This window comes from Oncorhynchus tshawytscha, linkage group LG04, assembly GCF_018296145.1.
Source record: "Oncorhynchus tshawytscha isolate Ot180627B linkage group LG04, Otsh_v2.0, whole genome shotgun sequence".
In the NCBI taxonomy this organism is placed as follows: Eukaryota; Metazoa; Chordata; class Actinopteri; order Salmoniformes; family Salmonidae; genus Oncorhynchus; species Oncorhynchus tshawytscha.
The window spans coordinates 45,651,070-45,673,420 of NC_056432.1; the positions used below are offsets into that span (position 1 = coordinate 45,651,070).

At 44.8% G+C, this 22,351-nt stretch overlaps 1 protein-coding gene across 2 annotated transcripts in view; it reads right to left on the reverse strand.

Moving 5' to 3' along the window:
• Positions 1-22,351, reverse strand: part of kremen1 (kringle containing transmembrane protein 1) — a 105,893-nt gene that overhangs the window by 35,914 nt on the left and 47,628 nt on the right. For both annotated transcript variants that reach the window (XM_024418247.2, XM_024418246.2), the window contains exon 3: positions 14,174-14,265. In XM_024418247.2, coding sequence (XP_024274015.1) covers positions 14,174-14,265 — 92 coding nt within the window. The remainder of the gene's footprint in view (positions 1-14,173; positions 14,266-22,351) is intronic.

Genomic DNA, 22,351 nt, shown 5'->3' on the forward strand with positions numbered 1-22,351 from the left:
ACAAGAGTTTTCAGCTGTGCTAACATAATTGCAAAAGGGTTTTCTAATGTTCAATAAGCCTTTTTAAATGATAAACTTGGATTAGCTAACACAACGTGCCATTGGAACACAGGAGTGATCGTTGCTGATAATGGGTCTCTGTACGCTTAGGTAGATATTCCATAAAACATCTGCCGTTTCCAGCTACAATAGTCTTTCACAACATTAACTATGTCTACACTGTATTTCTGATCAATTTTATGTTATTTAAATGGACATTTTTTTAAATTTTCTCTCAAAAACAAGGACATTTCAATGGTAGTGTAGGTAGGGGTAAAGTGACTAGGCAACAGGATAGATAATAAACAGTAGCAGGAGTGTATGTGATGAGTCAATGCACATAGTTTGGGTAGCTATTTGGTTAACTTTTTAGTGTTCTTATGGCTTGGGGGTAGAAGCTTTTCAGGGTCCTGTTGGTTCCAGTCTTGGTGCATTGGTACTGCTTGCCATGCGGTAGCAGAGAGAACAGTCTGTGACTTGGGTAGCTGTACTCTTTGACAATTTTTAGGGGCTTCCTCTGATACCGCTTGGTACAGAGGTTCTGGATGTTAGGGAGCTCAGCCCCAGTGATGAACTGGGCCGTACGCACTACCCTCTGTAGCGCCTTGCGGTTGATGCCAAGCAGTTGCCATACGAAGTGGTGATGCAGCCAGTCAAGATAGTCTCAATGGTGCAGCTATATATTTTGGGAAGATCTGTGGGCCCATGTCAAGTCTTTTCAGCTTCCTGTGATGGAAGAGGCATTGTCGTGCCTTCTTCACGACTCTGTTGATGTGTGTGGACCATGTTAATTCCTTAGTGATGTGGTCACAGAGGAACTTGAAGCTCTCGACACGCTCTACTAGAGCCCCATCGATGTGGTTGGGGGCGTGCTCGGCCCTCTGTTTCCTGTAGTCCACAATCAGCTCACTGCCCTCCTATCTATAGGCGGTCTAATCGCCATCGGTGATCAGGCATACCACTGTCGTTTCGTCAACAAACGTAATGTTGGTGTTGGAGTCGTACTTCGCCACGCAGTCGTGTGTGAACAGGAGGAGACTACATACGCACCCCTGAGGGGCCCCGTGTTAAGGGTCAGCATGGCGGATGTGTTGTTGCCTACCCTCACCACCTGGGGGCAGCCCGTCAGGAAGTCCAGGATCCAGTTGCAGAGGGAGGTGTTCAGTCCCAGTGTCCTGAGCTTAGTGATTTGCTTTAACAGATTGCCTCATCTGTGGATCTGTTGGGGCGGTATGCGTAATTGGAGTGGGTCCAGGGTGTTTGGGATGATGGTGTTGACGTGAGCCATGATCAGCCTTTCAAAGTATTTTATGGCTACAGATGTGAGTGCTACGGGGCGATAGTCATTTAAACAGTTTACCTTGGCGTTCTTAGCCACAGGGACTATGGTGGTCTGCTTGTAAAATGTAGGTATTACAGACTGAGTCAGGGAGAGGTTGAAAATGCCAGCTGGTCAGCGCATGCTCTGAGTATGCGTCCTGTAATCCGCCTGGCCCTGTGTGTATGTCTGTGTGTGCTTGCTGCATGTGTATGTCTGTGTGTGTGTGTTCGTGCATCCTATGTGTGTGCATGGTGCACTGTGTGTGTCTGCCTGCCTAATCTGTTTGTGTGTGTGCGTGTGTGTGTGTGTTGGCTAGATGTGTTACAACACGACAGAGAGATAGAAGACAGAGGAGATCAATGCGTTTGCCTGAGGGCCCCTAGCAGAAGAAGCTAATTAAAGGAAGAGAACAGAACACAACTCTGTTCTAAATTAATAATTAGAGGGCTTTCTGTGTGCCTGACTGAACCAGGGAACAAAGGAGAGAACATTTAAAATGGCCGCTGTGCCATGCACACACACGTATACACCATAGACGTTAAAACCAGTGGATAGTAATAGCGCTGATGTCACCCATGTATTCCTATGGACAACTCCCAATAGCGCATGAAGCCGGAAGTATTTGAATTTGAAGCGTGCCATATTGCTGAATGGGGCTGAATGGCACAAAAAAAATCGATAATGATTGTGGTGATAGTAGCTGTAACCGGCAAAGGCTCATTGTCGATGTGGTTGTTTTCATCCTGTCAACCTTAATGTCTATGGCATGAGGTTGCGAGGCGACTCTTAGCCTGCCGGCCCGTGATTGGTCTGTGTCAGCAGGTTGTCCTGTCTGACGACAAATGTAGTAGTCAGAATTGATCACTATTTAATGAAATGCCTGGATTTGTAGCCAACTTTTTTTTTTTTGAACTCCATGTGGGGATCGATCATAATAAACACATTTTAGAGGCCAAAACAGCCATCTAAAAATGTTTTTTTTTTGTACGTTCTGCCGATCGTACATAGGCTTTTCTAGAGGACAGACGAATACACAGCACTTGCACGCACGCACACACTGCAGTATGTGTCCTGGGGAGATATAGGCTTCTGTTTCATCTGCGGATCCGATGGAGATGAAAAGCATGGCTTTCCTAAATGTCTGTCTGCCCCTGTGGGGTTCTTTCAGAAACGCTTGAATGATTTATGATTTTAGTAGGATCCCCATTAGCCGACGCCAATGGCGACAGCTAGTCTTCCTGCAGTCCGACACATAACAGACCCCAGGAAGGCTAGCTCTTCAATTCATCATTATCCTCTTTCAAAGTGAACAACGCGTCTTTCGTGATTTTAATAACTGTGACAGCAGGTTGCTTTAGCTACCGTTTAGACCACAGGGAAGTTCTCATACATCCTGGTGTGTGTGTGTGGGTGTGTGTGTGTGTGTTCCAATGTAAACGGCACAGTGGTTTGTGTAGAATAGCATGCAAAAAGACGTCTGTCAAGACAGAGGGTTCAGACTATATTTAAGAAATTCGGATGATTCTTATCTCTTCAATATTCTTTGATGGGCTCTTCCCATTTGACCCAAGAAGAAGACCATGTGAGCCAGGAGACATTGAGGGTGACATGTCTTTAACAGAAAAAGCAGACAACAGAATGCCATTCTTGACGGTCTCATTCCCATAGGACATCTGGCCCTCTTGGCCTGGACATTCCCTAACTTAAGTCCTTACTGACATTTTGAATGGGACTGTTTGTGTGTGTGACTCAGTACCCTGTAATAGCGGATGTAAAACCCCATTTTCCTCCTCTCAGGTCATACATAAACCGGTCTACGTGCCAGCATAGCATGTGTTCTCTGTCTAGGTTCTGTCTCAACTGAACTATTCTGTGTGGATTGAGTCCTAATTCACAAGAATACATTACTCACAGAGCAGGTTCATTTATCAATGAGGATAATATGGTGGTTCCTCTATATACACTGTATATATACTACAGTATCCCATACAAGCTATCCCCATATCCCATACAAGCCATCCCCATATCCCATACAAGCTCTCCCATATAAGCTATCCCATATCCCATACAAGCTATTCCATATCAAATCAAATCAAATTTATTTATATAGCCCTTCGTACATCAGCTGATATCTCAAAGTGCTGTACAGAAACCCAGCCTAAAACCCCAAACAGCAAGCAATGCAGGTGTAGAAGCACGGTGGCTAGGAAAAACTCCCTAGAAAGGCCAAAACCTAGGAAGAAACCTAGAGAGGAACCAGGCTATGTGGGGTGGCCAGTCCTCTTCTGGCTGTGCCGGGTGGAGATTATAACAGAACATGGCCAAGATGTTCAAATGTTCATAAATGACCAGCATGGTCGAATAATAATAAGGCAGAACAGTTGAAACTGGAGCAGCAGCACAGTCAGGTGGAAGTTGAAACTGGAGCAGCAGCATGGCCAGGTGGACTGGGGACAGCAAGGTGTCATCATGTCAGGTAGTCCTGGGGCATGGTCCTAGGGCTCAGGTCAGTTGAAACTGGAACAGCAGCATGGCCAGGTGGACTCATAGGCTATATGCATTTTGTCTGGACTTGGCTTTGCTCTGATGATTCCTATGTAAGAGGGTCACCATGCTACAGTATTTATCTTCTCTTGTTTCTCCAGACAAAGGTTTGATAACAAGCGTCTATTTGTTTCTATTAAAGGCCAGTCTGTATAACTACCTCTCCTTGACATCAATCCATTTAATTCCCTAATGACAATGACCCTATTTAGACTATGTAACAGAGAAAGACAGAAAGGGAGAGAGAGAGAGAAATACCAATCTACCAAGTGATTCTCTCTTGTTTTTGTCCCGTTCCTCCGTCCCCTCCACTTCCCCCCTAGGGATACGAAAAGCTTGTTTGTACCTGTGTGCAGGCATTTACCCCCAGGGGTAATGTGGGCGGAGTTGTGAGAGGTCAGGGGTCATTGAGACCCAACAAAGAGTTTACTCATTGAAGAGGGGTTTGGCACAGACAGGTGAGAGGGGCAGCTTATACTGACAGACAGGCGTCAGGGCTGAGACAGAGATTAGTCATACAGACACATTCACACACAGGCATGTACGCACACAGACACACACTCTTGCTCACATGCACATTTGTGTGTGTGTGCGTGTGTGTGTGTGTGTGTGTGTAAAGGGGTGGAGAGGATGAGACCACCTACCATAGACTTTCATCTGTCTCTAACAGGAGTGACCATGATGAGAATAACGACCACAATAACACAACTTGAAAGTCTCTCTGGTTTAAACAACAAACCAGGTATGTCTGTGTGTGTTGAAAACATACTGCCTTTTATCTACAGTCAGGAGCAGTATTTTGCCACTACATATTTGGTATTTAGTCAGGATCATTACGAGATGATAATAAGGCTTCAAAATACGTTTTCCCCATATTCTCTGTACGAGATGATAATAAGGCTTCAAAATACGTTTTCCCCATATTCTCTGTACGAGATGATAATAAGGCTTCAAAATACGTTTTCCCCATATTCTCTGTACGAGATGATAATAAGGCTTCAAAATACGTTTTCCCCATATTCTCTGTACGAGATGATAATAAGGCTTCAAAATACGCTTTCCCCATATTCTCTGTACGAGATGCCCTGGAAAAAACAGACAATCAGATGACCACAGTTGCATTAAATCATCTATCTGTGGGGAGGGGATGCATAAAAGACTCCTTAAGCCACTGAGCCGCCCGCGTCTCACTTTCATCCCCCACAATGACGCCATTGAGCTGCCAGAACAATGGTCCCTGTGCTCTCCTGGGCCTGGAATGGCTGGTCAGTTACACGAAGTGCCTGAATGGAGGGAGAGTTCTCAGTCTCAGGTGTCCTATGAGAACAGTCTCACTCCTACTGAGGGGAGATGATATGACTTTGACTCTCTCCTGAACTGTTTAACTCTCCAGCTCCGGAGTGAAGTTTCCCCTAGCACCTAAATACAGATCTAGGATCAGCTTCCCCTCACCCAATCCTAACCTTAACCATTAGTGGGGAAAACTGACCCCAGATCAGCGTCTAGGGGAAACTTCAACCTACACCAACTCTGCAGGTGGAGCAAGATGGCAACTGATTAAAAAAGTGGGTTGTTTTTACCTACCTTGGTTAAATGCATTGATTGTCGCTCTGGTTAAAGAGAAAAGGATTAAAATGTCAAATATATTACCATGCGACACAGACCACATGACACGACCACAGACAAACTCCAGGGACTAGTGATATATTGCAACCAAGGGATCATATATCGCATCATAACCTTTTCCTTTATAGCATAATAAAACAGAACATATATGTAGCGTAATAATAAACCAATGGACCATCTCATAAAAACGTTAGCCAGATAGCGTGGTAATGACGGTGTGGAAGTATTTCTGATAACAGAATCAGTGATCACACTTTGAAGTGCACCAGGTAGCGTCAGGCTTTACCCCTGTCCTCCCGAATCAATCACGACTAACACCCTTCAGCGACTGTCTTTACTTTGAACTTCAATGCACAGAGCAAACATGTACATTAGCATATCCTCTGTCTGATGAAGGCCTCTGCATAGACCGAAATGACCTCACTGTACGAAATGACCTCACTGTACGAAATGACCTCACTGTACGAAATGACCTCACTGTACGAAATGACCTCACTGTACGAAATGACCTCGCTGTACGTTTTTTAAACTTGATTTATAATACATATTTATTTTTATAATACACATTTCAGGTGCAACAGGAAAAGGCAGCTTTAAGTTTTACCTCGCTCCTCTAATCAATCACAAATAAGATCCTTGAGGGACTTGCCTTTGAACTTACACCAGGTAAGTTCGTTTGGATATCCTCTAATGATTTGCTTGACATGTCAACTGCACTAAAGAAAAAATGTATAGCATATACTTTTAGCATATTGGCTATTCTCCACAGTTCAATTGTCCCTGGGTGGAATAATATGTATGTTTATGAAGTATACATATGAGTCATGGGATTATCCCTTCTTTGAACTGAAAATGTAAACATGCTGTAAAGAACAAATTGTTAGTGTTGAGTGTAGCAGAGAAAACTGAGAGGCTGTATCTGAAGATAGGAATGCACAGTAGTGACACACAGAGCCTGTTTTTCCTGATCATATGGCTGGTTGTTGAGAGATGAGCTCTTCGCCTCACTCACTTCAATGTCTCAAAGTCTCTTTGTTTTTTAGAGAACGCTCAAGGAGTACAGTGTGTGTGTGTGTGTGTGTGTGTGTGTGTGTGTGTGTGTGTGTGTGTGTGTGTGTGTGTGTGTGTGTGTGTGTGTGTGTGTGTGTGTGTGTGTGTGTGTGTGCGTGTGTGCATCTGTGTGTGTGTGTGTGTGTGTGTGTGTGTGTCTGTGTGTGCATCTGTGTGTGTGTGTGTGTGTGTGTGTGTGTGTGTGTGTGTGTGTGTGTGTGTGTGTGTGTGTGTGCGTGTGTGCATCTGTGTGTGTGTGTGTGTGTGTGTGTGTGTGTGTCTGTGTGTGTGTGTGTGTGCGTGCGTGTGTGTGTGTGTGTGTGTGCGTGCATGTTTCAGAGAAGGCTCCAGGACTTTAGTTCCCAGAGCCCTCCCCCTGACACCGCCAGAAAGCTCTTCGATCTGTGTCATTCTCAGACAGATGGAAGAGGGAAAGTGGTGGGGTGACTTCATCAAGTAAATGCACAAATGCTTCATTTGTAAATTATGTCTGCGTTGGAGTGTGCCCCTGGCTATCTGTAAATGTAAAAAAATATCAAGAACATTGTGCCGTTTGGTTTGTTTACTATAAGATTTTTCTTTTAGGTATATTTAAAACCAAATACTTTTAGACTTCTACTCAAGTAGTATTTACCAGGTGACTTACACTTTTATTTGAGTAATTTTCTATTAAAGTACAGCTACTTTACTTATACTCAAGTATAACAATTGGGTCTTTTTCCACCACTGAATATTCTATAACTACAAAATGTTTCTGAAAAACACACCTGCAAAAAGGTGAAAGGTCACAACAGACTCAAGGTAGTGGGACAGGAATGTTTCTGCAACATCCTACTATGAGGATAGGCCTACAGCTTTTTTTTTTGTTGCTACCAAGGGTTCTATTGGCGCAGGCCTGGCTCAGGGTAGAGTGGGCTTGGCCCTATTGTAAGTTTGGCTGTGGGGGTTTACAGGGATTTATCTGGTACATTCCCCACACCTCATTAACCACTGGTGATCTCTCACAGAACACCATTACACCCCATTCTTCCCTTCCTCCTCTTCCCTAACCCTCCCAGCCAGCCCCAAGAATGTAGTAGGCAGGAGGGGACAGGGAGAGGGAGAGACTGTGGCCACTACTCCTCTGTGTGACTCAAGCCTACTCCTCTCATTCTTCAGCTGTCCTCTCAGTCTTCAGCTGTCCTCTCAGCCTCTGGAGGCCAAATGACTAAAGGACCCATCAACCCATCCAACAATGCGTGGGTTGCTGAAAAGGCAGTGCGTGTGCGTGCGTGTGTGTACTTTAGGTGTCTACCTCTCTCTTTCTCGTTCGACTGACCTATTTCACACAAGTGTCCATATATCCATGAGTGTCTGGACCAGAGCGATCCCATGCCCTTTGTGTCAGAGCAGAACAGTCCGACCCTCCCTCCCATCCATCCACCCATTCCCCTGGCTGGAGTAAGAGCTAAGCTGATTACTTATCTCAGGGAAATTGAGGCCAGCCTTTGTTGCAGTGCAGATGGGTGGCTGGGTCACCATAGTGCTCCCTGCCTCCATGCATATTTTGTCTGTTGTCTTCCGGGCTGGACTGGTGCAGCCAGCCTGTCCTGTAACCTACCCCTGTGCCGTGTGTGTGTTCCACCTCTTCTGCCTGCTTCCAGCATTGCCTATATTGAATGCAGATCTACACACACCCTCCCTGCTCCCCTTTCTGCCCTGGCATTACAGATAGATAGACACACTGTGTTACTGAATAAAGAGACAATTGAGATAAAGAAAGGAAGGGAAGGGCCCTGAGCGAGGCATCTACAATGAAGACAGATGAGAACGTGCCTGTTCTGTCTTGAGGAGACAGTTCTGCCTCAAGGGCATCCAGCGAGAAGAGAGTGCGTTCTAGAACACGAAACCAAGTCGTCTGATCTTATTGTGAAACCACAGTCGCCACATGGTTCTTGCCTGCCTTCACCTCCAGCCATGCCCTTTCTCAATGTGTTCTTCTGCATCTAAAAGGCAGCTGCCAAGTGAAAGAAAGAACACACTTTTCGGTCAGTGTCTTCTCACAAGATCATGACAAAGAGCTCCTGTGGTGTTTCAGAAAGGGATCTGGGTCGTCTGCGTTCCCTTTTGTCTGTTTTGGTGGTCTGTCTGTGTTTTGGTTGGTCTTCATCTGGTCTGTCTGTGTTTTGGTTGGTCTGCATTTGACTTGTTTTGGTAATCAGTGGCTGTGTTGGAGGAGGTGTGTTCTTCACCTCTGCTAGGCAATTAGCAATTAGTGTTAGTACTTCAGTCTCCCCTGGTTTCTCAGCGGCGCTCGTTTCAGTGGCGGTCTCGGCTGCAAAACTAATACTGTCACCGAAACAAAGAAGGTTCTTCGAGGAAGGAAGGCTCGACACAACTCTCTCCCTTGAGTATCTTACCTGGTTACTTTCAGATGATCTCATTTTGCTCTTTTGTAGCTTTGGCAACAATTTGTGTGTTTTCTATACCTGTTCGCTCCTCTCCGTGTAGGCCTTACAGACACTTCCCACCACTTGGCCCCAACCCTTCTAATTCTCTGGCAACGTTTGGAGCTGCCGATCTGCGGTCAAGAATGCCAAGATCATCTCAGCCCATGCTGCCCTTCAGTCCCTTGACTTTTTGTCCCTGGCGGAGACATCCAGAGAACACTGCTACGTCAGCTGTTTTAGCTTCATCTGACTACGTTTTCTGTCAAATTCTAAGAGCATGTGGTTGTCGCAGTGGTGGCACAGTGCTACTAATTTCTCCTAACTGGAGATTTTCTCCTTCTCTCACCTGTCCATCTCATTTGAATTCCATGCTGTCACTGTCACTTGTCCACTCAAGCTTAAAAGTGTTGTCACCTATCGCTCACCAGGTGCCCTTGGAGAGTTCCTCAATGATCTTAACACCTTGATAAGCTTCATACTTGGTGACATCAACCCCCGATGTCAGGCTTCAATTTATGTCTTTCCAACTCTCTTTCTCCTTCTAGCCGCTTTTCACCTCACCCTTTCCCAATCCCCATCCAACTCACAAGGCAGGCAATACGCTTGACCTCACCTTTACTAGAGGCTGTTTGCCTACTAAACTCACTGCAACCCCCTGCCTGGTCTCTGATCATTACTTTGGTTCCTTTTTGGTCTCCCTTTCCTCCAACCCTAGCCCCTCAGCCCCTACCCAAATGGTCATGCGCCATCGCAATCTTTGCTCTCCTCACTCCTCCCTCTCTGCGGATGACTTTCTCAACCACTTTGAAAAGAAGGTTGACGACATCCGCTCCTCATTCACTTAGCCTATTGAGTCTACTGGTCCCAGTCACACAGAACTATCCTACACCTCGACCTGAAATCCTGCGAATAGTGAGGTTTGGCCGTCCGACAACCTGCCCGCTCAACCCCATCCCCTCCCTTCTCCAGACCATCACTGGAGACCTTATCCCCTTCCTCACTTCCCTCATCAACTCATCCCTGAACACTGGCTGCGTCCCCTCTGACTTCAAAATGGCCGAGACGCTCCCCTTCCCAAGAAACCAACACTTGACTTATCTGACGTAAAATTGTAGACCTGCATCCCTTTCTTTTCTTTCCAAAACAATTGAGCGTGCTGTCTCTGATCAACTCTCTCGTTATCTCCCTCAAAATAATCTTCTTGACCCTAACCAGTCAGGCTTCAAGACGGGTCACTCAACTGAGACTGCTGTTCTATGTTTCACAGAGGCTTGCCATACTGCCAAAGCTGACTCTCTCTCCTCTGTTCTCATTATCCTAGATCTATCCGCTGCCTTTGCAACTGTGAACCATCAGATCCTCTTCTCCTCTCTTTCAGGGTTGGGTGTCTCAGGCTCTGCACACTCTTGGATTTCATCCTACCTGGCAGCCCGCTCCTACCAGGTGATGTGGAGAGGATATGTGTCTGCACCACGTACTCTCATTACTGGTGTCCCCCAGGGCTCGGTTCTAGGCCCTCTCCTCTTCTCTCTATACACTAAGTCACTTGGCTCTGTCATATCCTCACATGGTCTCTCCTATCATTGCTATGCAGATGACACTCAACTACTTTTCTCCTTCCCCCTTCTGACACCCAGGAGGCAACACACATCTCTGCGTACCTGGCAGATATCTCAGCTTAGATGTCGGCCCACATCAAGCTCAACCCGACAAGACTGAGCTGCCCTTCCTACCGGAAAAGGCCTGCCCGCTCCATCACGGTTGACAACTCCACAGTGTCGCCCTCCCAGAGTGCAAAGAACCTTGGTGTGACTCTGGACAAAACCCGGTCGTTCTCTGCAAACATCAAAGCAGTGACTCGCTTCTGCAGCATGCTCTAGAACATCCGTAGAGTACAACCCTACCTCACACAGGAAGCGACACAGGTCCTACTCCAGGCCCTTGTCATCTCCTGTCTGGACTACTGCAACTCGCTGTTGGCTGGGCTCCCCGCTTGTACCATCATACCCCTGCAACTTATCCATAACGCTGCAGCCCGCCTGGTTTTCAATCTTCCGAAGTTCTCCCATGTCAATCCGCTACTCCGCACACTCCACTGGTTTCCAGCTGAAGCTCGCATCCACTACAAGATGGTGCTTGCCTACGTAACAGCAAGAGGAACTGCCCCTCCCTACCTTCAGGCTATGCTCAAACCCTACACTCCAACCCGAGCACTCTGTTCCGCCACCTCTGGTCTCTTGGCTCTCCCACCCTTTACGGGAGGGCAGCTCTCGCTCAGCCCAGCCCAAGCTCATCTCTGTCCTGGCACCCAAATGGTGGAACCAGCTTCCCCCTGAAGATAAAACAGCAGAGTCCCTGCCCATCTTCCTACCTCTTCAAAGAGTATCTTAAATAATCCCCCTCGTCACCACGACCCCCCCCCCCACCCAAAAAATTTATTTATTTTATCTCTGACTTTGCTGATAGCTCCTTTATTGATGAAAAGTGTACTTACTATGTCTCACCTAGCTATCTTAAGATGAATGCACTAACTGTAAGACACTCTGGATGAGAGCATCTGCACAATGACTCAAATGTAAATGTTTTTGTTGGTCTATATGTGGTTTGGTCTGTGTTTTCGTGTGGCAGCGTGGCCATTCACTAAGGCTCTGTCTGTATCTGCCAGGATTGATCAGTAAGTCGTCCCACTGTGCCCTGTTATCTAGGGTCACGCAAGCTTGGCGGGCAGTGGCTCCACCCTGCAGTGGCTCCACCTTGTTAGTTTTGTGTCCAGGCTGGTCGCGTGAGGTCAATGAAAATAGGGAAGAACTCTGCTTGAGGTATTCTTAAGCAGTTGGTTGTGTAGGTCTGAAATAGGCATTGGTACTGTAAGAGTGTGGACCTTCATACGAGGTCAAACAGGCCTGTCAAGATCAATTATGTGACATTAGTTAACACTGGCAGTGTCAAATGACACTGGTTATAATTGGTTATATGTTAAGTTATGTATCCAGTAGGTTTCTGAGGTCCACTGGCACTGGTTTTTTAACTATCTCAAAGCCTAGGACCAAGAGGCATGGAGAGGCAGCCTTTAGTTACTATGCTCCCAGCCACTGGAATAGCCTCCCAGAGAACCTGAGGGGGGCCGAAACTGTGGACCTACACTACCGTTCAAAAGTTTGGGGTCACTTAGAAATGTCCTTGTTTTTGAAAGACAAGCACATTTTTTGTCCATTAAAATAACATCAACTTGATCAGAAATACAGTGTAGACATTGTTAATGACTATTGTAGCTGGAAATGGCTGATTTTTTAAAATAGATATCTACATAGGTGTACAGAGGCCCATTATCAGCAACCATCACTCCTGTGTTCCAATGGCACGTTGTGTTAGCTAATCCAAGTTTATCATTTTAAAAGGCTAATTGATCATTAGAAAACCATTTTGCAATTATGTTAGCACAGCTGAAAACTGTTGTTCTGATTAAAGTAGCAATAATACTGGCCTTCTTTAGACTAGTTGAATATCTGGAGCATCAGCATTTGTGGGTTCGATTACAGGCTCAAAATGGCCAGAAACAAAGAACTTTCATCTGAAACTCGTCAGTCTATTCTTGTTCTGAGAAATGAAGGCTATTCCACGCGAGAAATTGCCAAGAAACTGAAGATCTCGTACAACGCTCTGTACTACACCCTTCACAGAACAGCGCAAACGGTCTCTAACCAGAATAGAAAGAGGAGTGGGAGGCCCCGGTGCACAACTGAGCAAGAGGACAAGTACATTAGAGTGTCTAGTTTCAGAAACAGGAGCCTCACAAGTCCTCAAATGGCAGCTTCATTAAATAGTACCCGCAAAACACCAGTCTCAACGTCAACAGTGACGAGGCGATTCTGGGATGCTGGCCTTCTAGGCAGAGTTGCAAAGAAAAAGCCATATCTCAAACTGGCCAATAAAAAGAAAAGATTAACATGGGAAAGATAACACAGACACTGGACAGAGGAACTCTGCCTAGAAGGCCAGCATTTCGGAGTCGCCTCTTCACTGTTGACGTTGCGAATGGTATCTTAAAACACACCTTTTTAACTTTGTTTTTCCTTAGGGGGCTTTTTTAGTCGTTGAGTTTTTATTATGATATTGTGTTTTATTCGCTTATGTTTGTAAATATTTCAGTTTTTATTTTTTTATTTTCCCTGTGAAGCACATTGTGTTGCATTCCATGTCTGGAATGTGCTGTTTAAATAATGCCTGATTTGATAATGTGGTGTAAGTTAGAAACATAAAGAATGGGAGTGTTTTCAGCCCAGAGCACTGACACACATCACAGTCGAGTCTAGTAGCACTGACTGTGTGTTCAGGTCATGTCCAGTCTGTGATTGAGTTGACTAGTTGATGCATTAGGCCCAGTCTCTCCCTCTCGCTCCCTGTCCCTCCCATCAATCAGGCAATACCACAGCGGTTCATTCTCCCAGCCAGTGATAAAGGAAGGGAGGAGGGTGTAACGTATGTGGTGATGAGACTGTTCCAGGCTGGGCTGATGGGATTACAGACAGAGAGAGAGACAGACAGCTCTACCAGGTCTGTGCCAAGCCAGTAGAAAACATGCATAGATGCAACAACACACACTGCTCTGCTGAGCTGACTGACAGCTAATAGAGATAGTCGGCGCGCTGATATTAATGTAAACACACACACTAACACTGGGATTTTAAGAAAAGGATACACACACACACATGCATAGACATACAGATGTGTTAACATGCACACAAATACTCACAAACATGTATGTATACACACACAATTCACATGCACACACAGTAACACACCCACATACGGTAAGTAGTGAAACCCACACAGTGTGACTGACTGACTGACAGTTCATATCGAATAGACAGGCCCAGGCATAGCAGGGCTGGTGATGAGAGGCAATTAGGCACATTCTTCAGGATGATAATAGCTCAGTAAAACCCTGCTGACGACCTATAAACATTTTCATAACTACTGTATCTATCTGTCCGAATGAGAGACCGGGAGATGAACAGATGATCATGCAAATGGTACAGGGCCTCCGGGCTTCAGGTCGGCCAGGGTGTAATACAGGAACACAGGGCGTTGACTCCATGAGTCAACACACACAAGCATGCACACACACAGAAAAAGACACACACACACACACACAGCCACTTACTCTGACAGGTGGAGATGTCACAGTATCTCCAGTAGATTCCTTCTTCGTGGTCAGCGATGTAACACCACGGCTGGACGTCACCATCAGGGTTCCTGGAAGGAGGGATGAAGAGAGAGACGGGAGACGGAGGGGAAATAAGGGGGAGAAAACAGAAATAAAAAGAGGTTATCGACCAAAAAAACTGGACACTGAATATTGCGGGAGAGACGATTTAGAGATTGTGTCTGTCTGTGGTGCAAATGATCATCTCCCTACTGCAACACCCCCACTAGAGCTTTGCTCTGTTTGTTATGTTAGCCTGTCCTCAGTGGCCTGACCATGCATGTCCAGCAGACCCCGGCCTAGACAGTGGGCTCTCAGACAGGCAGACAGTGGCCTAAAGGAACGTTGGGGTCTTTGTTCTGGTTGAGACAGAGAACTGTCCTGGGGCGAGAATGGAGCAGGGTCTTTTGTCTGAAGGGGCCACGGTCATTTGAACCGCCACTCTGCACTTTTAACCCTTCAAACCTGACAGTCTGGCCCCTTTTGGCCCCAGGTGGCACTTTGACTATTTTGGTTTCACTGACGGGAAGGGAGGGAGAACATACACACATCCAGACAGGGCCTTTGAGCAACTGTTAGTTTCTGTGAACTGTCTATACTGTCTGTGTGCTTTGTTCAATTAATTTTACTACTTCACTTACCCTTTATAATGGGTTTAATGGAGAGTTTGAAAAGGGTTTATAAGAAGGTTATAAACTGTTAATTACATAATAAATAGCTACATCATTTGGAGCACATATCCCAGTGTGTAGAATAGGCTTGGGTGGTATCCAGATTGTTATACCTTCGTACCGACCTTGCGCCATAATGGGATATTTGGTAATACCGGCACTGAACACAAGGGGTGCTATTTTCAAACCCCACTGATCCTCTGTAATCCGAAGGTTAGGAAAGCTAACAAGTACATCTCAAATCCCATAGAGAATGCTAACTAAATGCTAACTAAATGCTAACGAGCACATTGCCAACATTTTATGCAGTGTCTGTACAGGACAGATGTCCCAGCTTATAAAGTTATATAAGTGACTCCAAAATGCTACTCACAGTTTGCTGCACGCACAAAACAAATATTACACAGCAAGGCTCTTGATCCAGGGGGGGATTCTCTGCTGTTACCAAGCGAAGCTAGATTTTGGAAGAAGCTAACCACTTAGCTAGATAGCTAATTAGCTACTAAATTAGCAAACCAAATGCACAACCGCACGGCATTTAGCACATTTTAGAAATGTTACTTTATAGATATAAGATACCTTGCAAATGCTGCACAACAGTGAGTGACTCACAAGACTCCAGTCTCTCGCTGTTGTGTGCTGGTAAACAAACACCAAGTGCCTGGGGACTACCGGTAAGTTGTATAATTAAAAATTATGTGACAGGTGAAATGAAGAATGCAATCTTCGTTATCTCTTAGCGTATTGCACAAGTTGACTGCAGGTATTTAACTTAAGTAGCTACAAATATTCAAATGTATAAAATGAACGTCAACGAAATTGTTTCAACGATATTGACGGTAATGAAAAACCATCCCGTGGCTATTTCCAAATACCCAGGTATACCGTATATACTGTACGGTATACCACCAAAGCCTAGTATGGAGCCTTTTTAATAAGGTGCACAGGGCAACAACAAAAAACACCCTAGGTCAATTGAGGAAGGATCTTCTTTAGGAGCATTACTGTTGTCCTTTCCTCAGCTCTGACTGTAATTGCCCGGGACCTATTCTCTTCTTTTCTATTCTCCTTTGACGTTCTTCATTGTAAAAAAGCCCGGGGCCTCAGCTATCCCATTTCAGCCCTATTGTGGGGGGAATTCTGAAGGGCGTTTCCATTCCTTTTCTTCTCCTATCTAAAACACTTTCCAGGGTCTCTTCCTCTCCTTTCACAGGGCAGAAAAAGGGTTTTTGAGCAAGATGCCGTTTTAGGAACAGTGAATTGTTCTTGTTCGTAAGGGGAAGCTTTAACCTAGGGATGGGGATGAAGTCGAGTTATGTACTGTGGACATTTTGATCTTTTTTTCCCTCCGTTAGGAGAAAATAATCCCTCTCTTCCTCCTAACCGTGGACTCGTCTCCCAAATGGCAGCCTATTCCCTATATAGTGCGCTACTTTTGACCTGGTTCAAAAGTAGTTCACTATGTAGGTAATAAGGTGCCATTTAGCACTCTACCTCGCTATGCAGCCATATATTCTTTCTCGTATCTCATACTCTAAATATGAAACACTGGAATTGTTTTCATTTCCATTATTTCCATGTAAATCTAGTGTAAAGTGCAGCCTGCCACACACACAGGAAACACAGTACTTGTTTTCCACTCGGATTGGGACACTCGTCCAGGGTTGTGAAACTCATTCCATGGAGGGCCTAGTGTCTGCAGGTGTTTAGTTTCCCCTTTCAATTAAGCCAAAGACAACCAAGTGAGGGGAGTTCCTTACTAATTAGTGACCTGAATTCATCAATCAAGTACAAGGGAGGAGCGAAAACCCGCAGACACTCGACCCTGCGTGGAACAAGTGTGACACCTGTGCTCTAGCCTGACCTTCTCCATTATCTCTATGGTAATACACCCAGTCTCTGGAGCTGTTGGGGCTGACACCTGTTTGTCTGGGGGGAGGGGATACTATCATGACGGTAAAGATAGGGGAGGCTAGGTTCAAATCTCTAGGGGACACGCTACACGCAAATGTTAAAAAAAGCACATGCACGCAAATAGAAACACGCACACATAAGCGCGCACACACACACACACACACTACTCTACACCAATGCACTCACACAAACACAGATTGGACCTGTCATACTGCTCTATTTGATATGAGGTTATCCATCACCTATAGTCAATAATCTAATTAACCTAATCACAGCCTCAGGAGGGCATCATCCTGAACACACACACACACACCCGGTAGCTTTGATCAACAAACGATCCGTTTTCTGTCCTTGTCTCTGGCCCTGAGCCTCCTGTGATGGAGGGAGGGAGGGGGTGGAGGTGAGGAGAGGGGTGAATGACTGGGTAAACCCACATGAAAGAGGAGTGGCATTATCCCCAACCTCGAGGTGTGGAGGAGAGCGGGAACATGGAGGATGGAGAGGACAGGTGGAGAATGGGCTGTGGTAGGGAGAGATAATCCATAATTTTAACATGTTAGTACAGAGAAAGACCGCTGCCTAAGTGGAGATGCCCTGGCACCGATATAGTAGCTCTAGGGGCGTATGGATTTGGTGTGTGTGTGTTTTGTGTGTGTGTGTGTGTGTGTGTGTGTGTGGTGTAGTGTGGGTGTAGGGGTGTAGTGTGGGGGGCTGGCAGGAGTAGGGGGGGGGGTGTACTGTGTTTGTGTCTGTGTTTAACTCCTCTGTTTTAGCTAGCTGCTAGGCGGTGTTTTAACTGGGCAGTGTGTCTTACATCTGAGAACAGAGAAAAACAGCTGTTCCCTGCTGGCCACTGTTCAAAAGACTTTTCTTTAATAACCATTTTCCAAGTAACCCTCATCATAAAATGTATGATAAACTTAAAAATATCTGGCACGGCGTAGCCATAAAAAGCTCTGAATCGTCAACATCAGAGAGGAGAAAAACCTGCAGTGCTGAGCAGCACAGAGCTGGGCTGGAAATAACATGCTTTTCTGTGTGAGGCGGTTGGTCTGTTCACCCAGGACTCATGCTATTAGCAAGCCAGAGCTGGGTTCAAACACTATTTGAAATCATTTCCAATACTGTGCTTGTTTGAGCTTGCCTGTTGCAATGGAACCAATAGGAGGGTCCTACAGCTGCAAAGCCCACACATCTGGGACTCAGACGAAAGCAAATGCTGAAAGTATTTGAAATTGTATTAACGTAGTATTTGGCCACGCACTGAAGCCACAGAGAAAATACGATAGCTGAAAACCCCTTCGGAAAATGACTGTGTAAAACTGCTGAAGAGGGTTTGAGAGGCTTTTTAGGTTTAGGTTTTGAGGTCAGGAGAGGATCAGAGGCTGACTGTCAATTTCCCTCGAGAGCACAGAGAGAGACAGAGAGACAGAGAGACAGAGAGAGAGAGAGAGAGTTCTAAACAGTGACAGGGGTTGGCTTTCGTTTTAGTGATAGCTTCACTGTCAAATCCGTGTATTAGTTTGTGGCCAGCGACTTTTATACAGAGTGCCACAAATGGTCTGTGCCATTTCAATTTGAAAATGACAACGGCGTTATAAGTCCTGGCTGTGACAGACTATACACATCCCCAATCTGATGTAATTCCACAAAATGTTATGTAGTGAAATTGCAAGCTTGTGAAATGTAACATGTTTTGTCCACCATAGGAAATTAGCGTAATATAACAATGAAATATGTCAAATTAATTATATATTTTAATATATGATGATAGTAAACATAGCATACTCAAACATTTTTACAGCAATTACTTCTATTTCTTCCTACTTTAGCAATGGAGAGAGTTTAAAAATGCTCCTAAGCACAATTTCTCCTGGCGCTCAAGACTAGAGCCCTCTGTGGTCATCTCTGACTGTGGTCATAAAAAAATCCCAGTGGCACTTATTGTAAGAGTAGAGGTGTAAACCCCGGTGTCATGGCTAAATTCCCAACCTGGCCCTATTCCATCATGGCCACCTAATCATCCTCCTCTTTCCTAATGGGCATATATCACTCCTCACCTCTCCACCTGATAGCTGATGTGTGGTGAGCATCCTGTCACAAAACTGGTTGCCGTGCATCATCCAGGTGGGTGCCGCACATTTCTGGGGGATAAGGTGAGCTTCCCTCTACTATGCAAAGGACTTTGAATACCTCAGTTGGTAGAAAAGCGCTATATAAATATAATCAATGATTTATTATTATTATTATTAGAGCGTCCAAAGGGTCTGTGCAGCAGGCTGAATGTTTGACGTCCCTTCTTATAATGATAACAGTCTTCTGGTAGATGGAAATGCTTTCCCAAAAACCTTCTCAATTACCTACAAAGTTACTTATGCCTACCTGGTATACTGATATCATGATAATTTGCATCATTCCAGTGGCAATTTGTTTACCGAACTCTGCAATTGCATGTGCCTAGTTGAATTAAAGGGTATCTACAGCATACAATGACATTCTAGACGACTATGTGCTTCCAACTTTGTGGCAACAGTTTGGGGAAGGCCCTTTCCTGTTTTAGCATGACAATGCCCCCATGCACAAAGCGAGGTCCATACAAAAATGGTTTGTCGAGATCGGTGTGTAAGAACTTGACTGGGAACTTGACACAGAGCCCTGACCTCAACACCATCAAACACCTTTGGGATGAATTGGAACGCGAACTGCGTGCCAGGCCTAATCACCCAACCTCACTAATGCTTGTGGCTGAATGGAAGCAAGTCCCCGTAGCAATGTTCCAACATCTAGTAGAAAGCATTCCCAGAAGAGTGGAGGCTGTTATAGCAGCAAAGGGGGGACCGACTCCATATTCATTTGGAATGAGATGTTCGACGAGCACATACTTTTGTTCGCGTACTGTATGTTGAACACTGTGCTAGCCTACACACTGCATTCGGAAAGTATTTATACCGTTTGTTTTGTATTTTTTACATTTTGTTACGTTACAGCCTTATTCTAAAATGTATAAAATTGTTTTTCCCCTTCATCAATCTACACACAATACCCCACAATGACAAAGCAAAAAAAAAATGTTTTTAATGTTTGCTAAATTATAAAAAAATGTAAATGGAAATGTCACCTTTACTCAGTACTTTGTTGCAGCACCTTTGGCAGCGATGACAGCCTCAAGTCTTCTTGGGTATGACACTACAAGTGTCGCTGCACAGCTATTTTCAGGTCTCTCCAGAGATGTTTGATCGGGTTCAAGTCCGGACTCTGGCTGGCCACTCAATGACATTCAGAGACTTGTCCCGAAGCCACTCCTGTGTTGTCTTGGCTGTGTGCTTAGGGTCATTGTCCTGTTAGAAGGTGAACCTTCGCCCCAGTCTGATGTCCTGAGTGCTCTGGAGAAGGTTTTCATCAAGGTTTTCTCTGTCCTTTGCTCCGTTCATCTTTGCCTCCGGCTTGACTCGTCTCCCTGTCGCTGAAAAACATCCCCACAGCATGATGCTGCTGCCACCACCATGCTTCACCGTAGGGATGGTGCCAGATTTAAGTTTTGGCAAACTCCAAGCGGCTGTCATGTACCTTTTACTGAGGAGTGGCTTATGTCTGGCCACTCTACCATAAAGGCCTGATTGGTGGAGTGCTGCAGAGATGGTTGTCCTTCTGGAAGGTTCTCCCATCTCCACAGAGGAATTCTAGAGCTCTGTCAGTGTGACCATCGGGTTCTTGGCCAAGGCCCTTCTCCCCCAATTGCTCAGTTTTGCTGGGCTCTAGGAAGAGCTGGTGGTTCCAAAGTTCTTCCATTTAAGAAATGATGGATCTTGGGGAGATTCAATGCTGCAGAAATGTTTTGGTATCCTTGCCCAGATCTGTGATCCTGTTTCGGAGCTCTACGGATAATTCCATTTTTTAAGTTATATATATATTTTTAATTAAACAGGCAAGTCAGTTAAGAACAAATTCTTATTTTCAATGACGGCCTAGGAACAGTGGGTTAACTGCCTGTTCAGGGGCAGAACGACAGATTTGTACCTTGTCAGCTCAGGGATTTGAACTTCCAACCTTCCAGCTACTAGTCCAACACTCTGACCACTAGGCTACCCTGCCCTACATGCACTGTCAACTGTGGGACCTTATATAGGCAGGTGTATACCTTTCCAAATCATGTTCAATCAATTTAATTTACCACAGATGGACTCCAATCAAGTTGTAGAAACATCTCAAGGATGATCATGGAAACAGGATGCACCTGGGCTCATTTTCGAGTTCCATAGCAAATGGTCCGAATACTTATGTAAAAGGTAAGGTATTTTTGTATTTATTTTTAAAACTATTTGGTAGTAATATGTAACAACACATCAAATACAACAATACAGCAAAACAAAGACAGAGACAAAGAAAAAAAGAAAAAGACAAGAAAAAAAAATATATTTTTATACAGTTGTTACAGGTCAACTAGCACAGATACAGTCCTTAATATCCAAGATGTTGTGTATACACATACCAGGCCTCTTACATCACCAATATATAAATATACATCACTCGGGAAATGTAGTCGTTTAACATAAGAAAAGAAGGGAGCCCACATTGCATAGAATTTGTCTATAGACCCATTGAGTGTGTGTTGAATTTTTTGCAACTTTATGCAATTTAAAACGGATTTAATCCAAAGAGCATGAGAAGGGGTTGCAGAGGATTTTCATCTAAGTAAAATGTATCGTCTCGCTAACAAAGTGACGAAGGCAAATTACATCCTTATTCATTTTGGTCAATTTTGGTCAATTGTATTGTTGGTAAAGGAAACCCCAAAATAATGCAATAAAGGGTCTGGCTCGATCTGTGTGCCGCTTAATTCTGAGAGTGTGTTAAAGATGTCTTTCCAGAAACCAACAAGAGATGGGCAACACCAAAACATGTGTACATGATTAGCAGGGGACGGGTTACATCGTACACAATTAGGGTTCACATCCTTGTAAATCTGGGATAATCTTGCTTTGGTCCAGTGGGCCCTATGAATGAGTTTGCATTAAATGGGACCGTGTCGAGCGCAAATAGAAGAGGTATGTACCTTTTTGAGTGCCCCTTCCCATAGTTCATCAGATATTTCCTCACCCAGTTCCTCCTCCCATGAGGATATAATATTGTTTAATGAGGTGGTTTGTAGTGAGCAAATCTGACTATAGATTATTGACAAGGTGCCTTTCAGAGTAGGAAGTAGGATAAGAAATGTGTCAAACTGTGTTTCACCAGGAAGGGTGGGGAATCGGGGCCCTATTCTGTGGACATAAACTCCGGACTTGTAAGAACCTAAAGAAATGATGTCTGGGGAGACCAAATTTAGCTGATAATTGTTCAAACGTACTAAATGTACTGTTAATATAGAGTTCTCTAAATATTTTAATACTGAGACTAGACCATGTTGAGAAAGCACCATCAACCATAGATGTGGGAAAAGCTGGGTTTGAGGCTACCGGAGCAAAAGAAGAGGTTGTCTGAAACCCAAAGTGGCGCCTAAATTTGATTCCAGATCTTCAATGTTGTTTTGACACATATTTTTGGTGAAGGA